Here is a 23,529-nt window from a genome sequence, read left to right as displayed (position 1 = left end):
TGAAGGCAACATGACCCCTCCATAGTTTGTCCCTAACAAAACCCCCCACCACAACCGCCCAACCCCTCCCCCCCCCCCCCCCCCCAGCGCGCAACCCCACCCCCACCAACATAAATTATTTTTTTTTTTTATTTTAATATTTCTCAACACACTCCCTCTATTTCAAAACCCCCCCCCCCCCCCCCCCCCCCCCCTTCCCCACACAACTAAAAGAACACCCCCGCCACGCGCGACCGCCGCCGACCCGCGGTCCCCCCCCCCCCCCCCACCCGCTCCGGTCCTTTCCCCCCCCCCCCCCCCCTCCCTCCCCCCCCCCCCTCCGCCCCCCCCCCCCCCCGCACCCCCCCCCCCGCGCGCCCCCCCCCGCGGGGGCCGGCCTTCAACTCCGACGATCTAGTTAGAAATCCGACTAAGGAAGGCAAGAAAGTAATGAACAATAATAATACGAATAGTGATAATTCTATTCAGCGTACCTTTCTCTTGTGCTCCTTTACCTTTTTATAGATTTTCTATGTATGAGTTTGAGTGAGGCTCAAACCCTAGTTAGGTTGTGATCTGACTCTTAGTCATTGAGTCCTACTCAAACACGAGTACTTGAGTCATGACTGAATACTGCTCCTTTGAATTTATTAGACTGACCTTGACTTGGTCGGTCCGTTGGCAATCCGAGCTGGTCGGACTAAGCCCAAACCGAACTGGTTTGATTCCGATCTGGTCGCTTCAACCGAATCGGTTCGGGTCGAACTAGGCTTAGACCAGGTTGAACTGGGCTCGACCCAAGTTCGTTCAGGCCTGTTTATTCTTTCCTCATCATAAGCCCCCCAGTCTCTGAAGTCCGAGCTTTATTTGGTCGGGCTTTAGAGATTTGATGACCGACCATGATGACATTTCCGACCAGTGTTACTTGTGGTAATATCCACAGCATTGCTGGTTTTTGATGGCTGACGTCATCCTTCATTTATACTGTGCCTTGAAAATAGGTAATGACGGCGCACTACTTTTCTGCACGTTCTTCTTTAATGACAAGTGGCATCTCATTTATGATTTATCATCATGTCGTTTTTAGGAGTTCAAAAATCACGAATTTCAAATGTTTCTGGCTCCGGAATTTCTACCGTTCGATTGGGATCTTCTTTTGAACTCCTGATTTGGTCTATTAGATGTTAATGTCCTAGGAATCTTTAGATTAGGGTTTTTTTCTACTCTTCTTTTTATCCATCAGATTGGAATTTCTAGAGAGTATATAAAACCTGCCTCTTCGTTTCCTATTTCACTTTTTACTGTGTTCATTTTCGTATCTGTTGGAGAAGACGAGTTGCAGTATCTTCATTTCGACCTTCACAGGAGCTCCTTCTTCAATTCCTTTCACAAGTAAGTTCGTCTTCCTCTTCTGGTCATTTTTATCCACTTTATTTTCCATTTAGTGTTGCATTCTGAGCGTGCTTTACCCTTTCTGTTTTTTTTTTTTTTTTTTTCCTTGGGTTTTGCTCGTATGCTCTTTCATTTCTGCAACTCTAGCCTTCGTGTAATCTTCTTGTTATATTTTTTTTTTTATATATGGGTGTTAAGAAGAAAGCCTCTAGGCCCTCTAGATCTTCCCCTATTCCCCCCTCTTCTGGGAGCTCTTCTGTTCGTTCTGAGAACAGTGGAGTTGCTTCTTCTGGATACAGTGACACAGAAAGTGACACTGAACTTGATCCGACCTTGTCTCCTGGTAGTCGTCCCAACCTACTTAGTGATGCTGAATTAACTTCACTAAGTATTCGTAGTCGGTTCAGTACGAACAGGATGCGTTGGCTGCGTAAGCTTTCTTCTTCAGCCTTGGCCTTTGAGAGAAGTCGTCCTAGGACTCCCGAGCACATAGATTTCGACCCTAGTACTTCGGGTCCCAGTTTTTATCCGTCCAAGCTTACCGAAACAGATTTGGAGGATATCCGAGCTCGGTACTCCATTCCTGAAAACTTTGTACTAAGGGTCCCTTCTTTTCATGACCGAGCCCACCGACCTTCTCCTGGTGAGTTTGTAGTGTATGAAAATGCCTTTGTTAGTGGCTTCAGGCTTCCAGTGCACCCAATTTTTTCTGATGTACTCAATCATTTTGGGGTTTGTCCAGGAATGTTGGCGCCAAATAGTTGGCGTAACATAATTTGCTTCTGGGGATTTTGTAAGCAGTCTGAGGTCGGTGTTATTCCGACCTTACCTTTATTCCTTCAATTTTTTATGTATAAAAAACAAGAACAAAGTCGTTGGTTCTATCTCTCCAAACGAACTTCTTTGCAAACTGGATGGGTAGGTAACTTTGTAGGATCGGGTACTCTTCCGACCAATACCAAAGGTTGGAGGTCCCGGTATTTCTTTGTTCGGTCCCCTTCTCCTCCCAGCTTTCCGACCTCTTGGCCTAAACAACCTAGGGAGGATTCAAATGCTATTCCTCCTCTGTCTCATTCCGAACAGGAAGCAAGGGATCGAATTCGGAGGATTCCTACTGAAGATCGGAACTTGCTTGCTGTGAACGGATATTGTCCGGAATATCCGAATATCCTTCATCATTGGGGGTTCTTAACTGGTAAGAAGAGTTTTCTTCTTTTTGTCTATGTGTTTTCTTATGTGCCAAGTTATCTTACTCGGGAAAATGATGCAGTGATGCTCGGAGAAGATGATTTTGAGGAGGCTGCTGCTACGATGCAGCAAGTGGAAAAGAAACATCCGACTAAGTCGGATAAGGCTCGAAGTGATCCAGTTTCCTCCCCCAAGGGAAAAGCAGCCAAGGTTCGAAAGGAGAAAACTGGCGACCTGCCTCCCCGCCCTTCAAAGAAAATGGCCAGCTCGGAGAAAACGGACTCTGAGTCTCTTCCTTCATTGGGAGAAAACATGTCCTCTGGGGACATCCCTAGGTCGGAGGCTGGAGCTTCAGGGTCATCCCACGTTCTTCGACCTAATTGGTCATTAGATGCTAGCTCCTCGGTTTTTGATGGAACTTCTTCTGTCATTTCCCGAGTTGCTAATGAATGGATGTCTGGGGTGCTTCTTCCTGCTGACATGGCTTACCTTGAGAATTTTGGTCGTCTCAAAGCCCATGCTATTACAGTCAGGTAAGTGATGTCTATGTAGTTCTTTGGTTGTTTCTTTCTTTTCCTTTCCTTAATGTATTCTGACCAATCCTTTTGTGTGTAGGATGGCATGTGCTATGGTTCAATCTGTAGGTCAAAGTATTCACTCTGCTCGGGAGGATTACTTTGCTTTGCAGAAATTTGAGCAACGTCTTAAGGAGTTGGAAGGCGAGGCGTCTTCTGGAAAGCCAACAAGGATTCTTTAATTGCTCGGGAAGCCGAGCTTCTCGATGAGGTTGCTACCTTGAAAGGAAGGAACGAAGCTATAGAGCAGGGAGAAATCTTCTCTTCGGACTAGCTCGGAGGAAACCCAAGGTTCCTTGGTCGGCAAGGATGCAGAGATTTCTAGCCTCCGTGCCAAGTTAGAGAGCTCGGATCACCAGGTGGCCAAGTTGATGAAGGCAGTTGAGGAGAAAGCTCCTTGTGTTTTCGAGGATATCCCTACCGAGCTTCGCTATGAGGTGATCAAGAGGTGGGTTAGGACGTCTAGTTGCAAGAAGTTTATGGCCAAAGTAGCTGCGCCCGGGTATATTTATGCTCGGCGTCATGCCTACCAGGGTATTATTGCAGCTTTCAAAGACTTGGATTTGGAACGCTTTCAAGAGCTGATCGATCCTGGAATTTTTGACGACCTTAAAATTCCCCGTCCTTCATGGTGTGCTTCCCGTGCAAGGTTTCCTAAGCCACAACCGGTTGAAGTGTCTGAGTTTTTGGATTCCAACTGGGATCCCTTGCCAGAGGTTGGTAGCTCGGGAACCTCTACATCAAAAAAGGTGTCCGATCTGAAGAAGCCATAGATTAAATCTTAGTTTTTTTTTTTTTTTGTAAACTTGCTTTATTATCATCCTTGATCTTTTTGGGAAAGAATGTGTATGGATAACTTTGTCTCATGGAATGAAATTTTATTTTAATCTCCAAAGATGTTTTTGATCAAACGTTATTCCTTTCTTTCAAATATTAGGGCTTCTGTGCCTAAGTGACTTAGGGCTTCTGGTGCCTAAGTGACTTAGGACTTTTGGTGCCCAAGTGACTTAGGGCTTTTGGTGCCTAAGTTGCTTAGGGCTTTTGTGTGCCTAAGTGACTTAGGGCTTTTGGTGCCTAAGTTGCTTAGGGCTTTTTATTTTTCGACCTTAGTAGGTCGGTGGCCTAAGTGACTTAGGGCTTTTTGTTTTTCGACCTTAGTAGGTCGGTGGCCTAAGTGACTTAGGGCTTTTGGTTTTTCGACCTTAGTAGGTCGGTGGCCTAAGTGACTTAGGGCTTTTGGTGCCTAAGTTGCTTAGGGCTTTTGTGTGCCTAAGTGACTTAGGGCTTTTTGTTTTTCGACCTTAGTAGGTCGGTGGCCTAAGTGACTTAGGGCTTTTGGTTTTTCGACCTTAGTAGGTCGGTGGCCTAAGTGACTTAGGGCTTTTGGTGCCTAAGTTGCTTAGGGCTTTTGTGTTTTTCGACCTTAGTAGGTCGGTTGATGAATTTTAGTTGTTTGTCAATACCTCCATGATCATCTTAGCTGTAATGATATGTAGAAATTTCAAAAACTTTATTCAACTCAAAATGTCTGAATCACCAATTGTACTATCTAAACAATTTAAAGACGAAAACTGAAAGAAAACTCCAAAATTTGTTGAGGCTTTTATACTATTGATAGTATTTCCTCAAGTTGTTTGAATTCCAGGTCCTAGGTATGAGTTGGCCGGTCTCTGGATCGCGCAACTTGTATGCTCCTGGGGCAATTTGTTGTACTACGATGTACGGTCCTTCCCAGTTAGGAGCAAGCTTTCCTTGATTTGTAGGATCAGAGGCAGATGATTTGCGGAGGACCAGATCTCCAGGAAGATACTGTCGCATTTTGACCCTTGCATTGTAATGTGTTGCAATGCGTCTATGGTATTCCTCCAATCGATATTGTGCCTTATCTCTGATTTCCTCAATGAAGTCTATGTTGGCCCTCATCCCTTCGATGTTAGCTTCTTCATTGAATTCTTCTTCTCTAATAGATCCGACCTTAACCTCTACAGGAATCCGAGCTTCGACTCCATAAGCTAGTCGGAATGGAGATTCACCGGTGGTCGTCCTGGCAGTAGTTCGGTAAGACCACAGAACTTTAGGTAGCTCCTCTACCCATCTACCTTTAGACTGGTCCAATCTTTTCTTTAATCCTTCCAACATTGATCTATTAGTCACTTCCACTTGACCATTGCTCTGTGGATATGCTACAGAAGACCAACGGTGCTCTATGCCTTGCTCTTTACAGAATCGTTCGAATTCAGCATTTTCGAACTGTTTACCGTGGTCGGTGACTATGATTTTTGGGATACCATACCGGTACATGATATTATGCGTGATGAATTTTTTCATCTGATCGGTATTTATGGATGCCAATGCTTCAGCTTCCACCCATTTAGTAAAGTAATCGACCGCCACCACCAAGTACTCTCTGCTTCCTGTGGCCTTTGGTAGTTTCCCTACCAAGTCCATCCCCCATCTAGCGAATGGAATCGGAGAGAGAGTTGATGTTAGAGGCATTGCAGGAGCATGAGGTATGTTGGCGTGTGCCTGGCACTTGTCACATCTACGGACGTGAGCCTTCGAATCTTGTTGTAGTGTGGGCCAATAATATCCTTGCCTTATTACCTTATCTACTAAGGCCCTAGCTCCTATATGACTTCCGCAATTTCCTTCATGAATTTCTTTTAGGATGATGGCTGCTTCTGGAGCCCCCACACATCGTAACAATGGTCGGGTGAGAGACTTTTTGTACAACTTGTCATTTCTGACAGTGTATCTAACTGCTCTCTGCTTTACAATTCGAGCTTCCTTTGGATCTTCTGGTAGTAGATCACCTTCAAGATAATTGATTATTGGGGTCATCCAACCGTGCTCGGACTGAATGTGCATCTGGTCGGTCAGATTGATGCTCGGAAATTGTAGCTCTTCCATATATACAACCGGGTCTCTTTCTATTTCATCCGTAGCCAACCTAGATAAGGCATCTGCCTGTTCATTTTCTGCTCTAGGGACTTGTTGGATTTGGATGTTTTTGAAGAACTGTCTGTATTGGTTGACCATGGTCAGATATTTTGCCATCCTTTTCTCTTTTGCTTCATATAGCCCGTTCACTTGATTCACAATTAGTTGTGAATCGCTTCTAACTTCAATATTCTGAATGTCGAGGGCTTTAGCTATGCGAAGACCAGCTATCAGTGCTTCATATTCTGCTTCATTATTTGAGGTTTTGAGCTGGAAACGTAGGGCATACCGGATGTGGAATCCTCCTGGGCTGATTAGGAGCAATCCCGCTCCACTCCCCCGTGCGTTCTTTGGAACCATCCACCGAAAGTATCCATCTCTTGATGTTTTCGAGAGTGGCCTCTTCCTCTTGTTCATGCTCTCTGCTCGAAGTTTCAAGGATGAAATCAGCTAGGACCTGAGCTTTAATAGCTGGCCTTGGTCGGAATTCTATTTGATGCTCACTAAGCTCGACTGCCCATGATACCAATCTTCCGGCCAAGTCTGGTCGGTGCAGTATTTTCTTCAAGGGAAAATTTGTCGATCTTGCAATAGGATGTGACCGAAAATATGGTCTCGGTTTTACGGCTGCTATGACCAAGGCCGAGCTTGCTTGTCCACTTACGGATATCTTGTTTCAGCATCAATGAGCACATGGCTCACATAGTAAACCGGGTTTTTTGTTTTCCTTCTTCTTGCACTAATACCGCACTAACGGCCCGGGGGTGAAGTTGCCAAATAAACGATCAGTTCTTTTCCTGTGGTTGGTCGTACGAGCAGAGGTGGAGTAGTTAGCTTTTCTTTTAGGTGTTTGAAAGCTTGTTGACACTCCTCGCTCCATTCTGGTACTCCCTTTTTGGATAAGTTTTTCAAGGCTTGGAAGAAAGGTGAACATCTCTCTCCTGACCGGGCTATGAATCTGTTCAAGGCTGCTACCCGACCAGTGAGACTTTGTATTTCCTTGATGCTTTTTGGCGGTTTCATCTCTTGTATGGCTTTTATCTTCTCTGGATTAGCTTCTATTCCTCTTCGGGATACCATGAACCCCAGAAATTTTCATGAAGATACTCCAAAAGCGCATTTCTCTGGGTTGAGCTTCATTTTGTATGCTCGGAGTACCTCAAAGACTTTTGCTAGGTCCTTCAGATGGTTGATTTGAGAGGTGCTCTTTATCAGCATGTCATCAACGTATACCTCCATATTCCTGCCTATCTGCTGTTCGAAAATTTTATTGACCGCTCGCTGGTAGGTTGCCCCAGCATTTTTTAGACCAAAGGGCATTACTTTATAATAATAACTATCCCTGTCTGTCATGAATGCTGTGTGTTTCTGGTCGTCTGGATTCATCAAGATTTGGTTGTATCCTGAATAAGCGTCCATGAAACTGAGCATCTCGTGCCCGGCGGTTGCATCGATGAGCAAGTCTATCCTTGGTAGAGGATAACAATCCTTTGGACAGGCTTTATTGAGGTCGGTATAGTCTGTGCACATTCTCCATTTCCCGTTGTTCTTTTTTACCATCACCACATTGGCCAACCAAGTTGGGTGGTCGATGGGTTTAATGAATCCGGACTGCTTCAACTTCTGAGCCTCTGTTCGGATTGCCTCATGCTTTTCCAAAGAAAAATTTCTTATTTTTTGTATTATTGGAATTGCATGTGGGTCAATATTCAACATGTGCTCGGCTACTGTTCTGTCGATTCCGGGCATATCTTCGGCGGACCATGCAAAGACATCAGTATTTTTCCCGTAGAGAAAGTTTGGTTAGACTATTTTTAAATTCTTCTTCTTGTTCTGCTCCAATCATAGTTCCTTGATCTTCCCTTGAATTCAGCATAATCTTTTCCAATTTTTCTACCGGTTCAGCTCTTTGCATGTTTTCTTCATCACGATCATCTCTGACTTCAACCGCCATGGTAGAGCTTGTTTTTACCCTCTTTCTCATGTAATTGGCGTAGCTCTGCCTGCTCCCCTTTTGGTCGGCGGAACATTCTCCTATTCCCTTTTTTGTTGGGAATTTCATCTTCATGTGTAAGGATGATACTACCGCCTCCAGGGCACAAAGGGTTGGTCGTCCTAAGATCATATTATAGGCTGACAGATCTCGGACGACCATAAAATTTGTTTGGACGACCCTGTCTCTGGGGTGTTCACCAATACGAAGATCCAATCTAATAGTGCCCTCTGCTCGGGTTGAGGTTCCTGTGAAACCGTACAAATGCGTCCCACAAGGGATCAGCATTTTCTCATCTAGCTGTAATTTTTGGAAAGCTTCTAATGACAAAATATCTGCTGACGACCCGGTATCTACTAGGACTCTATGGATCTCTGTTCCGGCCAGAGTGACTTTGATGACAAGGGCATCGTCGTGGGGAGTATTTACCCCCTGCTTATCTTTAGTTGAGAAGGTGATTGGCTCTGAAGTGATCTTCTCACCTGGTTTTTCAAGCTCGGCATTCCCCACATATCGTGCTTTTCTTTTGGTTTGCCTACTAGATTCCTCAGTTGGACCACCAAATACAGTAAATATTGGTGGTCGTTTTTGATTATCTCCTCTTTCTCGTGGTCGGGACTTGTTTTGGCGTCCTTCTCTGCTCGGAGATCTATGCCTCTTCCTACCCCCTTCTGTTTGCTTTTGATCAGGCTGGGTAGGTTTGATGTATTTTACGAGTCGTCCTTGATCGATGATTCTGTCAATTTCTTCTTTTAGTTGTCGACAGTCATCTCATCCGGTGTCCATGATCTTTGTGGAAGTCGCAATATTTGCTTTTGTCCCGATTTCTCGGTCGAGAATGTAACTTTTCGGGTTGTTGGAGGATTCCTCGATCTTTAATCTGCATCGGGATTTCCGATCTCCTCATGGTCGGTAACCTTTCTGTTCAGTCGACCATCCCTGGTCGGGTTTATGGTCGATCTTCGACGGAGTTGGTACTTTTCTTTATATGTTCGTGCCTCCATGTTCGGATGCTCCTTCTTTCGAGACTCAATTGTTTCTGATATCTCAGCTTGCTTGTGGCATCGCTCACGGAGATCGTTATATGTTTCTGGCATGTCATTCAAAAGTCTTTCAAGTAAGCCTTCATGGCTGAGCCCTTGGTACAAGGCGTGAAAGGCTATCTTTTCATCCGGAATTCTCAATCTGCATGGTCGGTTTATTGAATCTCTCAAGGAAATCTCTAATGGACTCCGTTCGCCCCTGTTTTACGGCAAACAGGGTATCTTCTCTCTTTTTGGTTTCTACTCCGCTTTGGAAACGCAATAAGAAAGTCCGACCTAGATGTTCGAAACTTTTTATTGTGCCCCGAGGCAGAGCTTGGTACCAATCTAAAGCAGCTCCGGTCAATGACGCTGGGAAACTACGGCACATGGCTGCTTCATTATGTCTTTGAGTAGACATGACAGACTTATAATGGGTGATGTGGTGCTTAGGACACTTCGATCCATCGTATGCCTTGAAGGTCGGACATTTGAAACCTTTTGGCATCTCCGCCTCCGAGACCCTTTTGATGAAAGGGTCCTCCTTTAAGACGGCGTATAGCTCTTCTTTGCCGAGTTTTAACGCCTTTTTGACTGTTTCGCCAATGTCGGCAATTTTCTTATTCATCTCGTCATCACGCTTCTTTGAACCATTATGATCTTTTTTGTCCTTTGAGGCCTTTGCTGGATCTGTACTGCTTCCTCGATCTTCATCGTTGTTGACTGGAGGATTATCCTCTCTCGATGCTCGAGATTTCACCGATTCTTTTTGAGATTGTTGAGGGATGCCGGTCGATCATCGGTGGTCGGTCACGCTTTGCTCCCCTCTGGACTTCTTTGTTTTTTTCGAGAATCTACTTCGGGAGCAATTACATGCTGCATAGCCAACCTGATCAACTCACCTAAGGATGAGATTGCTTTTCTCATCTCAACTTGTTCCTTTTGAACTTCGACAATTTGATGTGTTGTCGCATATGGATTTGCTTGGTGTGTGCGGGAGAATTGGAGGATCTTGCTGAATCCGGAGTTCGGGAATTTTTTCCATCCCACCCTCGGTCGACCTCCTTTTCTCCACCGGACAACTCTTCGATTACCAAACCCGATCTCGTCTTCATAATAGCCTTTTGATCAAGTTCCCACGGACGGCGCCAATTGTTGCTGCACAATCCTGTTCGTCCCTTCACCGGTTAAACACACGCATGATGAGCTCGACCGTGGAGGTCGAGTCTTCAACTCCGACGATCTAGTTAGAAATCCGACTAAGGAAGGCAAGAAAGTAATGAACAATAATAATACGAATAGTGATAATTCTATTCAGCGTACCTTTCTCTTGTGCTCCTTTACCTTTTTATAGATTTTCTATGTATGAGTTTGAGTGAGGCTCAAACCCTAGTTAGGTTGTGATCTGACTCTTAGTCATTGAGTCCTACTCAAACACGAGTACTTGAGTCATGACTTGAATCTTGCTCCTTTGAATTTATTAGACTGACCTTGACTTGGTCGGTCCGTTGGCAATCCGAGCTGGTCGGACTAATCCCAAACCGAACTGGTTTGATTCCGATCTGGTCGCTTCAACCGAACTGGTCAGGTCGAACTAGGCTTAGATCAGGTTGAACTGGGCTCGACCCAAGTTCGTTCGGCCTGTTTATTCTTTCCTCATACAAAAAAAAAAAAAAAAAAAAAAAAAAAAAAAAAAAAAAAAAAAAAAAAAAAAAAAAAAAAAAAAAAAAAAAAAAAAAATATTTTAATTTTTTTTTTTTTTTAAAATAAAAAACAAAACAAAAAAAAAAAAAAATAAAAAAAAAAAAAAACAAAACAAAAAAAAAAAGAGGGGAGCCAGACCACACAATATTAAAAAAAAAACAAACCACCGCCAAATGTTTTGGCCCCCCCCCCTTTCCCTTTCTTTACTTCCCTTCCTTGGCCTTTTGTCCCTTCTTTTTAGATTTGATCTTATCATCTCTGATTATGACAGGTTGCATGTCTAATGCTCAATTATTATGTTTTTACTCACGAAGGGAAATCCTAAGAAGATTCGACATCTTGACCTTATAAGGAAGCGTTCAACCCTTAGGTTAGTAAAGAAAAACCTATGATTGAAAGGTTACTTATTCAGTAATTACTGACAGCTCTTAATAAAGAGGTCATGGTTTAGACTCTTCGTGCAGTGTATGTGATAATCCGGCATTTGGCTTGGATGCTGAGTAACATTTGCAACATTTGCAACCCATGGTCAAGATTAAAATCTCACTGTCCGTTTCACAAAAGGATGAAAAGTAAGTAGCATAGTACTGCGCATTAACTAAAGGATGACTACTGATATCCAATGTACCTTGTGGATGTATGACATGTGTTGTAACAGTAGATCAAAAGATTAGAAGTTCATTTACAAGTCAAAACAAGAGGTTGAGATTAAATTTAAAAAAAAATTGATGTGATGTTAGGACACATCATGCATTTATAAATAAACGAATGGTCTATTTTCTTGTGAGAAATACATTAAAAAAACATTCCAAACCGGACCGATAATCCCACCCCTAATCTGAACCGCTCGATTCAGAAGATATAAATAAAAACAAAGACGGCAACCACAGTCTATAAGAACCCGGAAGTTCCATCCTCTCTCAAAAGACGTTTTCTTACGACCAAATCGACAAGCTTTCAGCTGCGAGGCGGAGCAGGGGTGAGTGGCAACTGTTACTGTGAGTCACATTCTCAAGTTTCTTTCATTTCAATTCCATTAAATCAAACAGTGAGCTCAGCTCGGCCGTTCTCCGTTCATGGCTACATCCTTTTTATCCTCTGCACTCTGTCGCCATTTACTCATTAGAATCCCCTCCAAAACTCCCACATCTTCAATCTCTTCAATCCCTGTTTTGTTTTCTGACAAGAAAAAGGTCTCATTTCCTTTTTCCTTCTCCTCATCTCTTATCTTGATCATGTACTTCTCCATCGTTTTTCACCCAAACCACTATTTGACTAATCTCTCTTATGCTTGCAGGATTTCAGTAGATTTCGGCTATTTTCAATGGCATCGGAGCTGAAGGAATCTCCCTCAAACAATCCAGGACTCGTCGACAGCCCAGATGAAGCAACTAAAGGATACTTCATGCAACAAACTGTGAGCCCATTGCTTCAATAAATTTTCCCTCTCCGTCTTTGTTTCATTTCTTGTTTTGATCATTCAGGTTGGATGAGAAACTTCCAGCCTGATTCTATATTAGTATTTCTGATGATAAAATTGGGTTTATAGATGTATCGGATTAAAGATCCCAAAGCCAGCCTTGCTTTCTACTCTGGAGTACTGGGCATGAAGTAAGTTCTTCCGAGAATCTCCCGCTGTGAAGTTTTGGGCCGTTTTAATACTATTTGGGGAATAGTTTATTATCAGTCTTCTTCAATGTCTATGTTGGTTTTGAGTTTGAAAGTTGTGGTATATGGCTGATCCACCAATTCTCTAGTATGCCCTTAACAACACTGTGGTTGGCTAAAAGCAGTGGAGCATCTTGTCTAGGTGGTAGGGTCCCTCTATGGGCCTCTGTGAATGCTATTTCTGATGGTGTGTCACTTTGAGTCCATTCATGTCTATGGGGCCGTAGGAATGTATGCCAGAGCGAGTGCTTGTGTTTGCTATATGTTTATTTTCACCCTTCCTGAAAATTGATGCATTACTGCAACCAATTTTTTGAGAAGCTGGTAATTGCGATCAGTATATCTGGAATAACCTTAAAAATGCATTTTTGATCGGATAAACAAACCCAGGCTCTGTATTTGTTGTGTTCATGACGTTGATAATCCTAGAACAAGTTTTATACAAGTTTTGATAATAATTTAAACTACTTTTTGAGGAGATCTTTAACTAATTAAAGTTCTAGGATTTTTTGGTAACTTGAGAATGACATATGCTGTGACATTGCTATTATTGTCCTATTTTTAATTGGTAGATATGCTTTTCTGCATATCTGATAGCAGTTATTCTGATTTTACTTGGATGATGTTTCTTCTCATTATAGGTTACTAAAGAGGTTGGATTTCCCAGAAATGAAGTTCAGCCTGTACTTTATGGGCTATGAGGTAAAGTTTGTTAAATCACTTATGTGAAAAGATCTTTTGTTATAGGCCTACTCATCATGGTTAAAGTTTATGGAATCAGATATGGGATTGTCTTCCAGCATTTTCAGCTTGAATCCTAGAAATTTGAATCTGGAAGAATGAACCAATGATTCCCAAAAAACCATGATTTTTTTGGAGGTTTTGACTTAATAAACTTTGAGAACTTGCTGGGGGGGGGTGTAAAATTTCATTGATTTTCTGCTATTTTACTGACTGAAGGAAGTAAACAATAGCAAAAGTAAAGAGATTGTATGAAACCAAGGTGATTCAAAAGATGGTCCACAGAATTGACAGGAATTGAGATTGATGCTGCTGATTCCAATTAGAACTGGACAATTTACCTGATCCGATTCCGATTACTCGAACCATGCTGCTTATTAGTGTTGTTTATTATTATTATTTTCTTCTGGTTAGGATACAGCAACTGCTCCAGCCAATCCTTCTGAGCGAACAGTCTGGACCTTCAGTAAACCAGCCACAATAGAACTCACACAGTAAGGGATATATATTCCTTTTGGCATCAGAATGTAGAATTCTTATATGGTTGGTTTCTCTCCTAGTGCTATTACATTTAATATTGAGATGCTTTTAACAGTAACTGGGGCACTGAAAGTGATCCTGACTTCAAAGGCTACCACACTGGGAACTCAGACCCCCGTGGATTTGGTATGTGCCTTATTTATTGATTTCAAATATGTTACTGAACTTTCTCAATTTCTAAATTTCTAAAAGATAGCTGAACAAGATTAGTCTTATTTCCAGTTTTTTACTTGTGCTTATGGCTGTGTTTAAGAAAGAAAATCCACTACGACTTCTTAGTTTCCAGATGGAAGTTATTCTTCATGCTTATGATAACTTAATACTTGCATAAGTTGCCATTTGGATCCCAAAACTTTTAGTTTGATATATAATAATAATTTACAAATCCTGTTTGTTATTACTAGGGCTGCAACAGGGCCGGGCTGGGCCGGGCTTTTGCAACCCAAGCTCAGCCCTATATATTTTAATTTGAGCCCAATCCCACCTCAACCCTAATTCAGGCCAAGGATTATTGTCCCTGACCCTAAGCCCTACAGGGCCAAGTCAAGCCCATTCCAGCCCTGATCGGCCCTGCTTTGGCCCTATGCTTGATCTTATCCCTGGCCTTGATTGGCCTTGTCTCCATCCTTGTCCCTAGCCCTAGCCCTGGCCCTGATTGACCCTATACTTGGCCCTGACCCTGATTGGCCTTATCCTTGTCCCTGTTCCTAATTCATTGAGATCAAGCATTAGGGACAAAATTGGGGTTAGGATGAGGGCCAAAATCAGGACCAGGGTCAGGCTCGACGGGCCAAAGAATAATCCCAGGCCCTAGAATATTTTGGCCCTAACCTACCCTCAAGGCCAAAATGTTGCCCAAACCCTATTCGGGCTCAGGGCGGGCTTAGGGCGGGTCAGGGCCAAACTTGCACCCCTAGTTATTACATTCCTTTTGTAGTCGCCAGTAGCTATTAAGTTTGTCATTACCCTCCCAATCCAGGTGGCATGCAAAGTCCTCCTGGCCCCTTTTAGATGTTAGGCATTTGTGTGAAAATTTAGTAAGAATTGTTATAACTTTGACAAATAAAGAAGGAGATGCAAGGAGAGATGCCTTCTACAAATCGCATGCTTTTTGTGCATTTGCAGATTGAGGGTTATCTTCACTTCCTTATTTACCCTCTATTTGGGGTTGGTGCTTATCTTTGCATTAACCTTACTATTCCTATAATACAAATTGAGGAAGGGCAGTTGCACTCCCCCTTGACTCACTGTCCATTAAGTCCTTACTTAAAGATAAAAGAGAAGGTAGAATTGGAGGGACTACCAAGGGAATTGGTTGGTTGCAGGGCCTGAGGTATCACGATAGCTGGTGATCATTTCACTCCTATAGATTCTAAGTTTGTTCTACTCCCATGTATATGAACTTGTCCATGTAACCTAGGGACCTTTTACCCATGGGATTTGATCATATTTTATGATTGTATCCTCACTATCCCGTGGAAACCTTTTCAACTCCTCTTTCTGTCTATGAATTTTTTTTTCTTTCTATGCCTTAAAAAATAGAAAGAATAAAAGGAAAAGAAATGATGAATTTGCAACATAACAGTAAAAGCTCTAGAGACAATTATGTATTGCAAATGTTGCTATGATATTATTATGGATGGTTGTTACAAACTATTAAGTGGTTACCTAGTTACAATAGCTGATCGTATTTTATGTTGGTTGCATATTTCAATAATTGGTACTGACTTGTATCATGAATTCAAAGGGCTGTGAGGGGCATTACATATTTTTAGGAGCTAGAGCATATCATATCTCTTAGTTGAATTTTGCTTAATATAGTTGCCTTGGTTAAAGCAAATGGACCATTTATCACTGTTAGGTATCCATATGAGATAGTAAGAAATTCAGAGAGAGCATCTGAAGTAAATACTTGTGGCTATGAGTCTAAAATATGGTACAAGAGCCAAAGTTTGAAGTATTTGGATATTCATGAATTTGTACCGACTGGTTGACGATGATTTCAACAGTCTGAAGAAAGCTGAATTGAGTGGGGTCGGATCACTCAGATTAGCACTTTTCCATCGAGTCTCTCAACAACAACAATAATAACAACAATGACAAGCCTTATCCTAACTAAGTGGGGTCGGCTACACCATTGCCTTCCAATCAGCTCTATTTGATGGTGTACTAGATACAAGGCCTAAGATATGCATATCCTTTTGCACCACTTCTCCTAAGGTTATCTTAGGTCAGCCCCTTGTTCTTCTAATGCCTTTGATCTAGATGAATTTACTTCTCCATACTAAGGCATTTAAAAGCTTTTGTTGAACGTGATTGTGCCACCTCAGTCGGCTTTCTCGTAGCTTATCATTTACCGGAGCAACTCCCAGATTAATATGATCATTCCTTACCTTATCTTTCCTAGTTTTGTCATTCATCTATCTTAGCGTCCTCATTTTTGCTACAAAGATTATCTATATGTTGCTTCTTAATAGATCAACACTTTACACAATGCATTATAGCTAGTCGTACAATGATCCTATATAATTTTTCTTTGAGCTTTAAAAATGATCCTATATCACGACCAAAGTTTCATACTAGATATTCCATCTTTGTTCTACTTAGTTTACTGCTTTTGATTCCCAAGTTGCTTTCCATGATTCTAACTTGTCATTAATCCCTACTTGTGTCTCATCTACCAAAACAATATCATTAGCAAAAAAGCATACACCAATGAACCTTATCTTGAATGGGTCAAGTCAAATCATTCGTTATAAGTGAAAATACTAAAGGCTTAAAGCTGATCCTTTGTAATTGCACTTGAGTCTCTACTGATAAATTTAAATGTATTGAATTGGGGTTTATCTAAAGCCTTGGCTTAAAGCTTATCGTTTGTAATTGCACTTGAATCTCTACTGATAAATTAAAATTTTTTGAATTGGGGTTTATCTAAAGCCTTGGCTGATAATTCATTTTGTTGAGGCATTTAATTGCAAAATATAAGCTGTCAGACTTATTATTGAATTAAAATAAAAATAGAGTTTATTATCTGTTTATAATAGGGTTTTCTGACTAGAGTTTCATCATCTTTTACTTTTGTCCTTTTTTTATTTTTATTTTTTTTCAGTATCTACATATCTAGCTTGCGTCTGTGTTGTATGAATAATTTTATTTATTGGCTAGTTTCATCTATGATTCATTTACTGGGAGGCACCTATTCTAGTGGATTTTGAATCATGCTTTTGATTTCAGGCCATATAGGCATTACTGTTGATGACACAAACAAGGCATGCGAGAGATTTGAACGGCTAGGAGTTGAGTTTGTGAAAAAACCTACTGATGGTAACTCTTCTCCTTCAAGAATACAAAATTTGATTTTAGGCATTGGAAACCAATATCAGATTCTTAATCAAGTATGCTATTGATTTTCTTTAACCTTTTGCTTCATCCATTTGTTGCTCATTCTGATAGCTTTTCCTTTCTTAGCAAATCATCTGGTAGTTAAATGCAAGGGTATGTCAACTATTCAATGTTGGTCTAGATTGAGCTTTTTATTTTTATTTTTAATTTGGAGAACATGCTCTAGCAGCAAGTGATGTTAGTGTTGCGGAAAACTTTGATTAATCTTGAGTAGAAGTAGATGTGGTCAAGTTGTGCGGGTTAATCTACCATTAGCTCATGGCTTGGTTTATGTTATGTGGGCATCCTTAAAATAAGAGCAAATTGCACTGGCACCCCAAAATAGAGGCCTTAAAACACTGACACCCCACTTTATGTTTAAAAAGCATAGAGACCCCAAAATTGGATTTTCATTGGATATGGTTGTCTAATTTGTCATTGAAAACCTTTCGGACACTCGTTTATTATAGGGATATTTTAGAAAATAAACAGTGATTTAACTGTTTTCAGTGATGAATTAGAAAATAAACAGTGATTTAATTGTTTTCAGTGATAAATTTGATAAATATATCCAATGAAAATCCAATTTTGGGGTCTTTGTGCTTTTTAAACATAAAGTGGGGGTGTTAGTGCTTTAAGACCTCCATTTTGGGGTGCCAATGCAATTTGTTCTTAAAATAATGATCATTATTAATATTCACTTCGTGGAGAAATCTGCGACGTGTTACACCATGGCAGTAGGCATGCTGATGTAAAATAATTCTGAATGATCTAACTTCTAGTAAAATAATTTCCCTGATTTCACGGCAAAACCCTGTTTCCCCCACAGGAGCATTGACAATCGTACCTAGCTCAGTTGCTCCTTGGGTAGCAGCCAATGAGTTCAGGAATACTTTGTGACCCTTCTTCCTTGTTAGCTTGTGATCTACTGTAGTTATGATGGGTTTGCATGAGAAGTTGGACCTCCTTTCACAGTTTCATCCTTCTTTAGATGATTTTATTCCCCTTTAGTCATTTAGGCCTTCACTGATTGCAATTTCTTGGGTTTGACGGTGACTTTTGTTTGTATTATTTTGAATATAATGGGTCTTCTGTTTCTTGGATTCAAGATGAAGTGCTTTCATTTTTGCATTTTCTGAAAGTGTATTTTCTTCAGCCCCAAATCAGATTCTGAGAATCAAAAAATTTGATTTTATAAATAGGTGTCTCCGCATATTATTAAATACAAGTATCAAGGTAGACGTGATATGGTGTATGTATGAGGACAGTATACCGTCCAAGCGCATATGTGTACATATAGTCAGTGGGTTGTGTGGCCATTTAGGCACATTTGGTACACGCACTTGTCATTTTATATGCTTGCATCTTTTTGAGCTAGATCTTCTGGGCTGATAATTTTAGCCGATAGGCAATCTAAGGTGATGGCTTATCCATTGTGGATTCCAAAGAGATTTAAAAGTCATTTCTATGCTGTAAAGGCACTTCCATGTCTACAAATGACCCCACATGCTTACATATGAGTAGCTAGAAAATCTCTCCTAAACTCTGTAGCTGGAGGTTTTTCTATGCATATAATATAACCTGAAAATCAACCTTTGTTGGGCTAACTTGTATCCTGGGAGACAATTCACTGAAACTCGTCTACAGTCAGTGGGCCAAATTACGTCTCAAGGGAAGTGACATAGTAACACCCCTAGACCAACTTCCTTCTGTGCTATTTTGAGTATTTATCCAATACCATTGCTCTCAAACTTTTCTATTTTCAACAAGCATAACCAAAATTTGTTTATTTCTAGGTGATGTTTATGAGTTGGTCATTTTATCACATGTCGTTAAATTTAAAAGGGTACCTGTTGGCTGGGTTTGTTAAGATTTGTACGTTTATTAGTTTTTATGTGACACAAGCTGGCCTTCCAAATCTCATATATGAAATTTTCTTGAAGTTAAAAAGTAGAAGGCATACAGGCCAAATTGCTTTTCAGATTTGTGATTTTTCTTCTTTCATTCTTTAATTTCTTTATTTTTGTTGGGAAACTTCATCCATTTGATTAATGAATTGGGATACTTATTTGTACATTTTTGTTTTCTCCATTTGGACTTGGAAGAAATAAATATTGGATTGGCCTTGCGCTTGTCTTTTGGTTGTGTTCTTGTGTGTGTATATGCATTCTTTCTTCTTTTTTTTTTTTTTTTGGGGGGGGGGGGGGGGGGGGGGAGTTGGGCTCAGGGTAACTCCAACTGAGTTAGGGTAGGACAATGAATTTGGCGCAGGAATGTGAGAAGATGTATAGATATTCTAATAGGAAACTGCATCAAACCTTTGAAGGTTGATTCATATATAGTTGTCATGAAAACAAGGTGATACTAAGTGGTTGGAGGCATCTAGGCGACTAGGTTTTTACATATATAATGGAGTTGTAGACCATAGAAGAGAATCTTTTCTTACTTTTGATTTCAGAAAGGATCTCTTGTACATAGTAGGAAATTTGGTCCTTTTTTCTTTAAATATGAAAGAAAATACAAAATTAGAGAATAAAGTAAAATGATAATAACACTGTAAGAATAAAAGAAGAGTCTAGATATGTCTTCGTCCTCCCCCTTCTACTCACCTGTTTGCCAGACAACTCAGCATATTGGATTTGGCAGAGATGATGTTGATTATAAATCTGGAAGCAGTAGCAACACGCAGTAGGTTTTCCCTTCTTTTTCCTGTAGAAGAGGCAGCTACTGCTGCTTTCGTCTTCATTTTCTTATTCTAATATAGTGTTGTTGGACAATAGTGATGGTGACTGGCACTTCCAACTCTTCTGGTGGTAGTAGTGGCTGTCTGACTCCCTCTTTTCCCTTATATTCTTCCATCCTTGATCCTTTCTTCCCTCATCTCCCATGCTTCTTACTCTTCTCTCTCTCTCTCTCTCTCTCTCTCTCTCTCTCTCTCTCTCTCTCTCTCTCTCTCTCTCTCTCTCTCTCTCTTTCTGTTTTCCTTTTTCTATTTGCTCTGGGATCTGGTGATACATGCCAGTTCAAAATGCACAGGGACTTGAGGAATAAAAAATCAAAGTGCTTCAATGCTAAGCAATAAACATGCAAAATCAAAGACAACTAAGGGATTCATCCAATCAAAAGATAACTTAGGGTCTTAGGGATTCACTCAACCAAAGGGTGGCACTCAACTCTTAAGGGGTCTCAATAGCTCTCCATTTACAAAATAGTAGGGTCAAAGTTGCTCCTTTCAAGTCTAAAAGACTTATTTAAAAGATGAGAAAGAGAGCTGTAGGGGTGGGGAAGAGAGGGAGCCAACATCTCTTGGTTTTTTATTTTATTTTATTTTATTATAACATATAGATGTTGCTCAAAAAAGGTTTTCGTTCGGGGTGGGGGGGTCGTGGAGGGGCGGTGGTTGTTGGCATTCCATCATCACATGGGAACCTAGCAACTTGGCAGCCAGTCATCTAGGGCCTGAAAATCTGCCTTGATGGCTAGTTGCTAGCTGCCACCTTGACAACTGTGGACTGATTTTTTTATTTCTCAGAAAAATAAAATGCTGAGGTGTCAAATATGGAAAAATAGTAAGTTCATTCCTAATTTTGTAACTAGTTTGAGTCAACATTTCATGTCTGAAATGACATTATCAGCTGAAGTTATGGAGCTATTTAAAATTTCAAAGTGATCTTCCCTGCAAGCATACAATCAGTTAGAGCAGCATTGAATTGGAATGTTGGCCCTGCAAGGAGCTGACCCACTAAAATGATTCATTAGGTTTCAGTTTTATGATTGGCTGGTTATTTGTAATCCCTGATGTATTTTCCCCCCTGAAGTTTTCTTTCTAAGATCGACGATGGCCATTCTTCTGAAATTATTAAGTTGCACATCTTGAAATTTCTTTATCGGAAATGTTGCAGGTAAAATGAAAGGAATTGCTTTCATTAAGGATCCTGATGGCTACTGGATTGAGATCTTTGATCTTAAAAACATTAAGCAGTCAACTGTTGTTGCTTCTTGATGTGATATGACAAGAATTTAGGTTTGTCTGTTTTCATCTCTCTTTTTGTTTTCAAATTTCTTTGTCTTAATTCTCCTGTATATCCATATGGCACCTATTTCCACCATATAGAGGTTGATTTCATCGTTCACAATTGGGTGGGCAGGGTACCCTTTTGAATGAATGCGTAAAATTTTGTGGCATATTTCAACAATATGACCGAGCGAGTGTTCAGAGAATTAACACACACACACACCCCAAAAAAAAGAAAAAAGAACACACGCACACTTTGCTTACTCCTTCACACTCCTTCAATGGGTCTAAATTTCTTGATACTAAATCCCTGTCCTGGAGGAGGACTTCATGGGCCTAGTCAAACGGGTCATTCTCCATAGGATTCCCGTTCCTGAAACCTCTGAAAATGAAAACTTGAGTCATGTTAAACTGAAAGCCTGGAATTCCCAGGAGACTGTAAAGATGCAGTGTGCACTTGGTGGTGCTGGTGTTGGCTCTATGGAGCCTGCTGAATTGGAGAGGCGCACTTCAACTGTCCTAAATATCAGAAGACCACATAGTTCCTGCTGACCCTGAATACCAATCAAAATTGAATCTGATGATTTTCTTTTGGAAATTGAAGTGGGGTTATTGATTGGAAGTAAGTGGAAGACCGAAAAAATGCTACTTCAATCTAACACTCGAGTTCGTTAAACGATCCTGCCCAGATCAAGAATACCAAGCAATCTTCAACCTCAGCACCTACGGTAACTGGCCTAACTATCAAGGTTCATACGGACCTAGTGAACCATTTGATTCCCATAAACTGAGATGGTCCATGGTTTGGAATGGAGAGTTACAGACCTAGGGCTTCCTAGCCCGTGAAGATGGAAATATATGAACTCACCAGGCTTCTTGCTGAATATTCCTGATTGGTCTTCTGGACCAACTGTTTTTACCTTTGGACTTGGATGTTCAATCGATTATCGTTTATGAATTGGAACTTCATGTACAATGTAACTGAAATATTTTGGCTTTGGTGCAGGAAATTCAAGTTGGAATTCCTACAGTGCTACATCAGTGATTTTCACCACAATAATGGACTTTGGTCCTTGATTTGGAGCGAAAATACTTCCTCTGTTCTACCTACATGTTGACTGTTCATGCTGATTGTACGAACTATGAAATGGTAGATGGTTACGTATGTCTCATGGTCCTTGCGTTGTTTCGTTCTGTAGCTTGACTCGATGAACATACAATCAATAAAAAGCCTGTCATTTTGTGATCTTATTGGTTTTGTATGTTACCTGTTGGTAGTGGAGATGATCCATCCTCTTAAACAATGCTAATCCATGGTGCTTGATCTCTAGTCCTTTAATGATTCTAGCAGTAAAGGGTTTGGATCAGAACTTGACTAACATGAAATCAGTGACATCTTTGGAATTTCTTAGACTCACAAAGAAACCCAGATGAAATCCGATCAAACATATTTTTCACTCGACACAGTCAGATAAATGAAGCATGAATATGTCAGTGAAAATGACTGCACCAGTGAGAGAGCCGAGGGAGAGAGAGCAGGGACAGATAGGGGGAACTAGAGAGAGAGAGATCTTCTCTACTCAAGCAGGCGGTCTTTCCATCTTCTCACACTCACATAAGGCCTGACAAGGCCATTCTCACACTCACATAAGGCCTGAGAGGGTCATATGTGAATGAGGGAGGATGAGAGCATGCTTTCAAAGAGCATGCTAGTACTTTATGAGCAAGATAGATGAGCAAAAAGTTTTAAAAAGCATCTTCATGCCGTCCTCAATTTAGAACGTTTTTAAAGGTTAGTTCGGTCGGCAATGATTAATATATATATTTTTTTAGATAATTCAATATATTGAGCAGCATAGCCAAGAAAAAAAAATTGAAAAGGTTCTATAACCAAGGAGTGGATGTGAGGGGAGTTGATCCATTTAGAGACATAAAACAAATTACAATCCACTAAGTAAGAGCTTAAATACAAAGCATCAGAAATAATGGACATAACATTCGATGGTAAATCCTTCCTCCACTACTGTAGGATATAGACTAGTTGATGGGGACCTGATTCAACCAATGCTGTGCACACCTTCAACCAAAGCATGAGCCATGAAGCATGGCCTCTTTCATTGTTTCCGGCGATTAACATCATCTCTTAGTAGTCAAAAATAACAATAATAATATTTAAATAAGATAAAAAAATAATAATTGGGGTTTGAGTCGTTTCACTATTCCAGTTATCAGATAATGTGACACTCCAATCCCACCATTTTCAGTTATTTAACTGATTATTAAAACCTGTTTTTTAAAGTCGCTAGATGTTCGAAGGCGTATGCCACGTGGCATCTCCGTAGCTACTTGGCGGTCCCTTCCAAGTGACAGACACTTATAGCCTGAGATTTT

The 23,529-nt window shown here is 40.9% G+C and overlaps 1 protein-coding gene across 3 annotated transcripts; it reads left to right on the top strand.

Annotated features, from left to right (window-relative positions):
- The first annotated feature begins 11,696 nt into the window (after window positions 1–11,696).
- On the top strand, window positions 11,697–22,409 carry LOC149023796 (lactoylglutathione lyase-like). 3 transcript variants are annotated; one of them, XM_089144283.1, is made up of 9 exons: window positions 11,697–11,772; window positions 12,091–12,210; window positions 12,343–12,404; window positions 13,103–13,163; window positions 13,617–13,696; window positions 13,798–13,868; window positions 16,977–17,066; window positions 21,026–21,147; window positions 22,145–22,407. In XM_089144283.1, the coding sequence occupies exons 2-8, from the start codon at window positions 12,118–12,120 to the stop codon at window positions 21,124–21,126; spliced, it is 558 nt and encodes a 185-aa protein (XP_089000409.1). In that variant the 5' UTR covers window positions 11,697–11,772; window positions 12,091–12,117; the 3' UTR covers window positions 21,127–21,147; window positions 22,145–22,407. The 3 variants fall into 3 exon arrangements, with proteins under 3 accessions (XP_089000409.1, XP_089000408.1, XP_089000407.1); XM_089144282.1 differs by having other exon boundaries at window positions 11,697–11,791; window positions 22,145–22,406; XM_089144281.1 differs by lacking the exon at window positions 11,697–11,772 and adding an exon at window positions 11,799–11,986 and having other exon boundaries at window positions 22,145–22,409.
- The last annotated feature ends 1,120 nt before the right edge of the window (window positions 22,410–23,529 follow it).

This window comes from Hakea prostrata, chromosome 2, assembly GCF_041222555.1.
Source record: "Hakea prostrata isolate BN-2017 chromosome 2, UWA_Hpros_2, whole genome shotgun sequence".
NCBI lineage: Eukaryota > Viridiplantae > Streptophyta > Magnoliopsida > Proteales > Proteaceae > Hakea > Hakea prostrata.
This window is presented reverse-complemented; position numbering and strand designations above follow the sequence as displayed.

Excerpts from the sequence above, each read along its gene's own strand:
- LOC149023796 (XM_089144281.1), top strand. The coding sequence starts at position 11,870 with ATGGCTACATCCTTTTTATCCTCTGCACTCTGTCGCCATTTACTCATT. Across the intron at positions 11,987-12,090 it reads TGTTTTCTGACAAGAAAAAG|GATTTCAGTAGATTTCGGCT; the intron begins GTCTCATTTCCT and ends TTATGCTTGCAG. Across the intron at positions 12,211-12,342 it reads GATACTTCATGCAACAAACT|ATGTATCGGATTAAAGATCC; the intron begins GTGAGCCCATTG and ends TTGGGTTTATAG.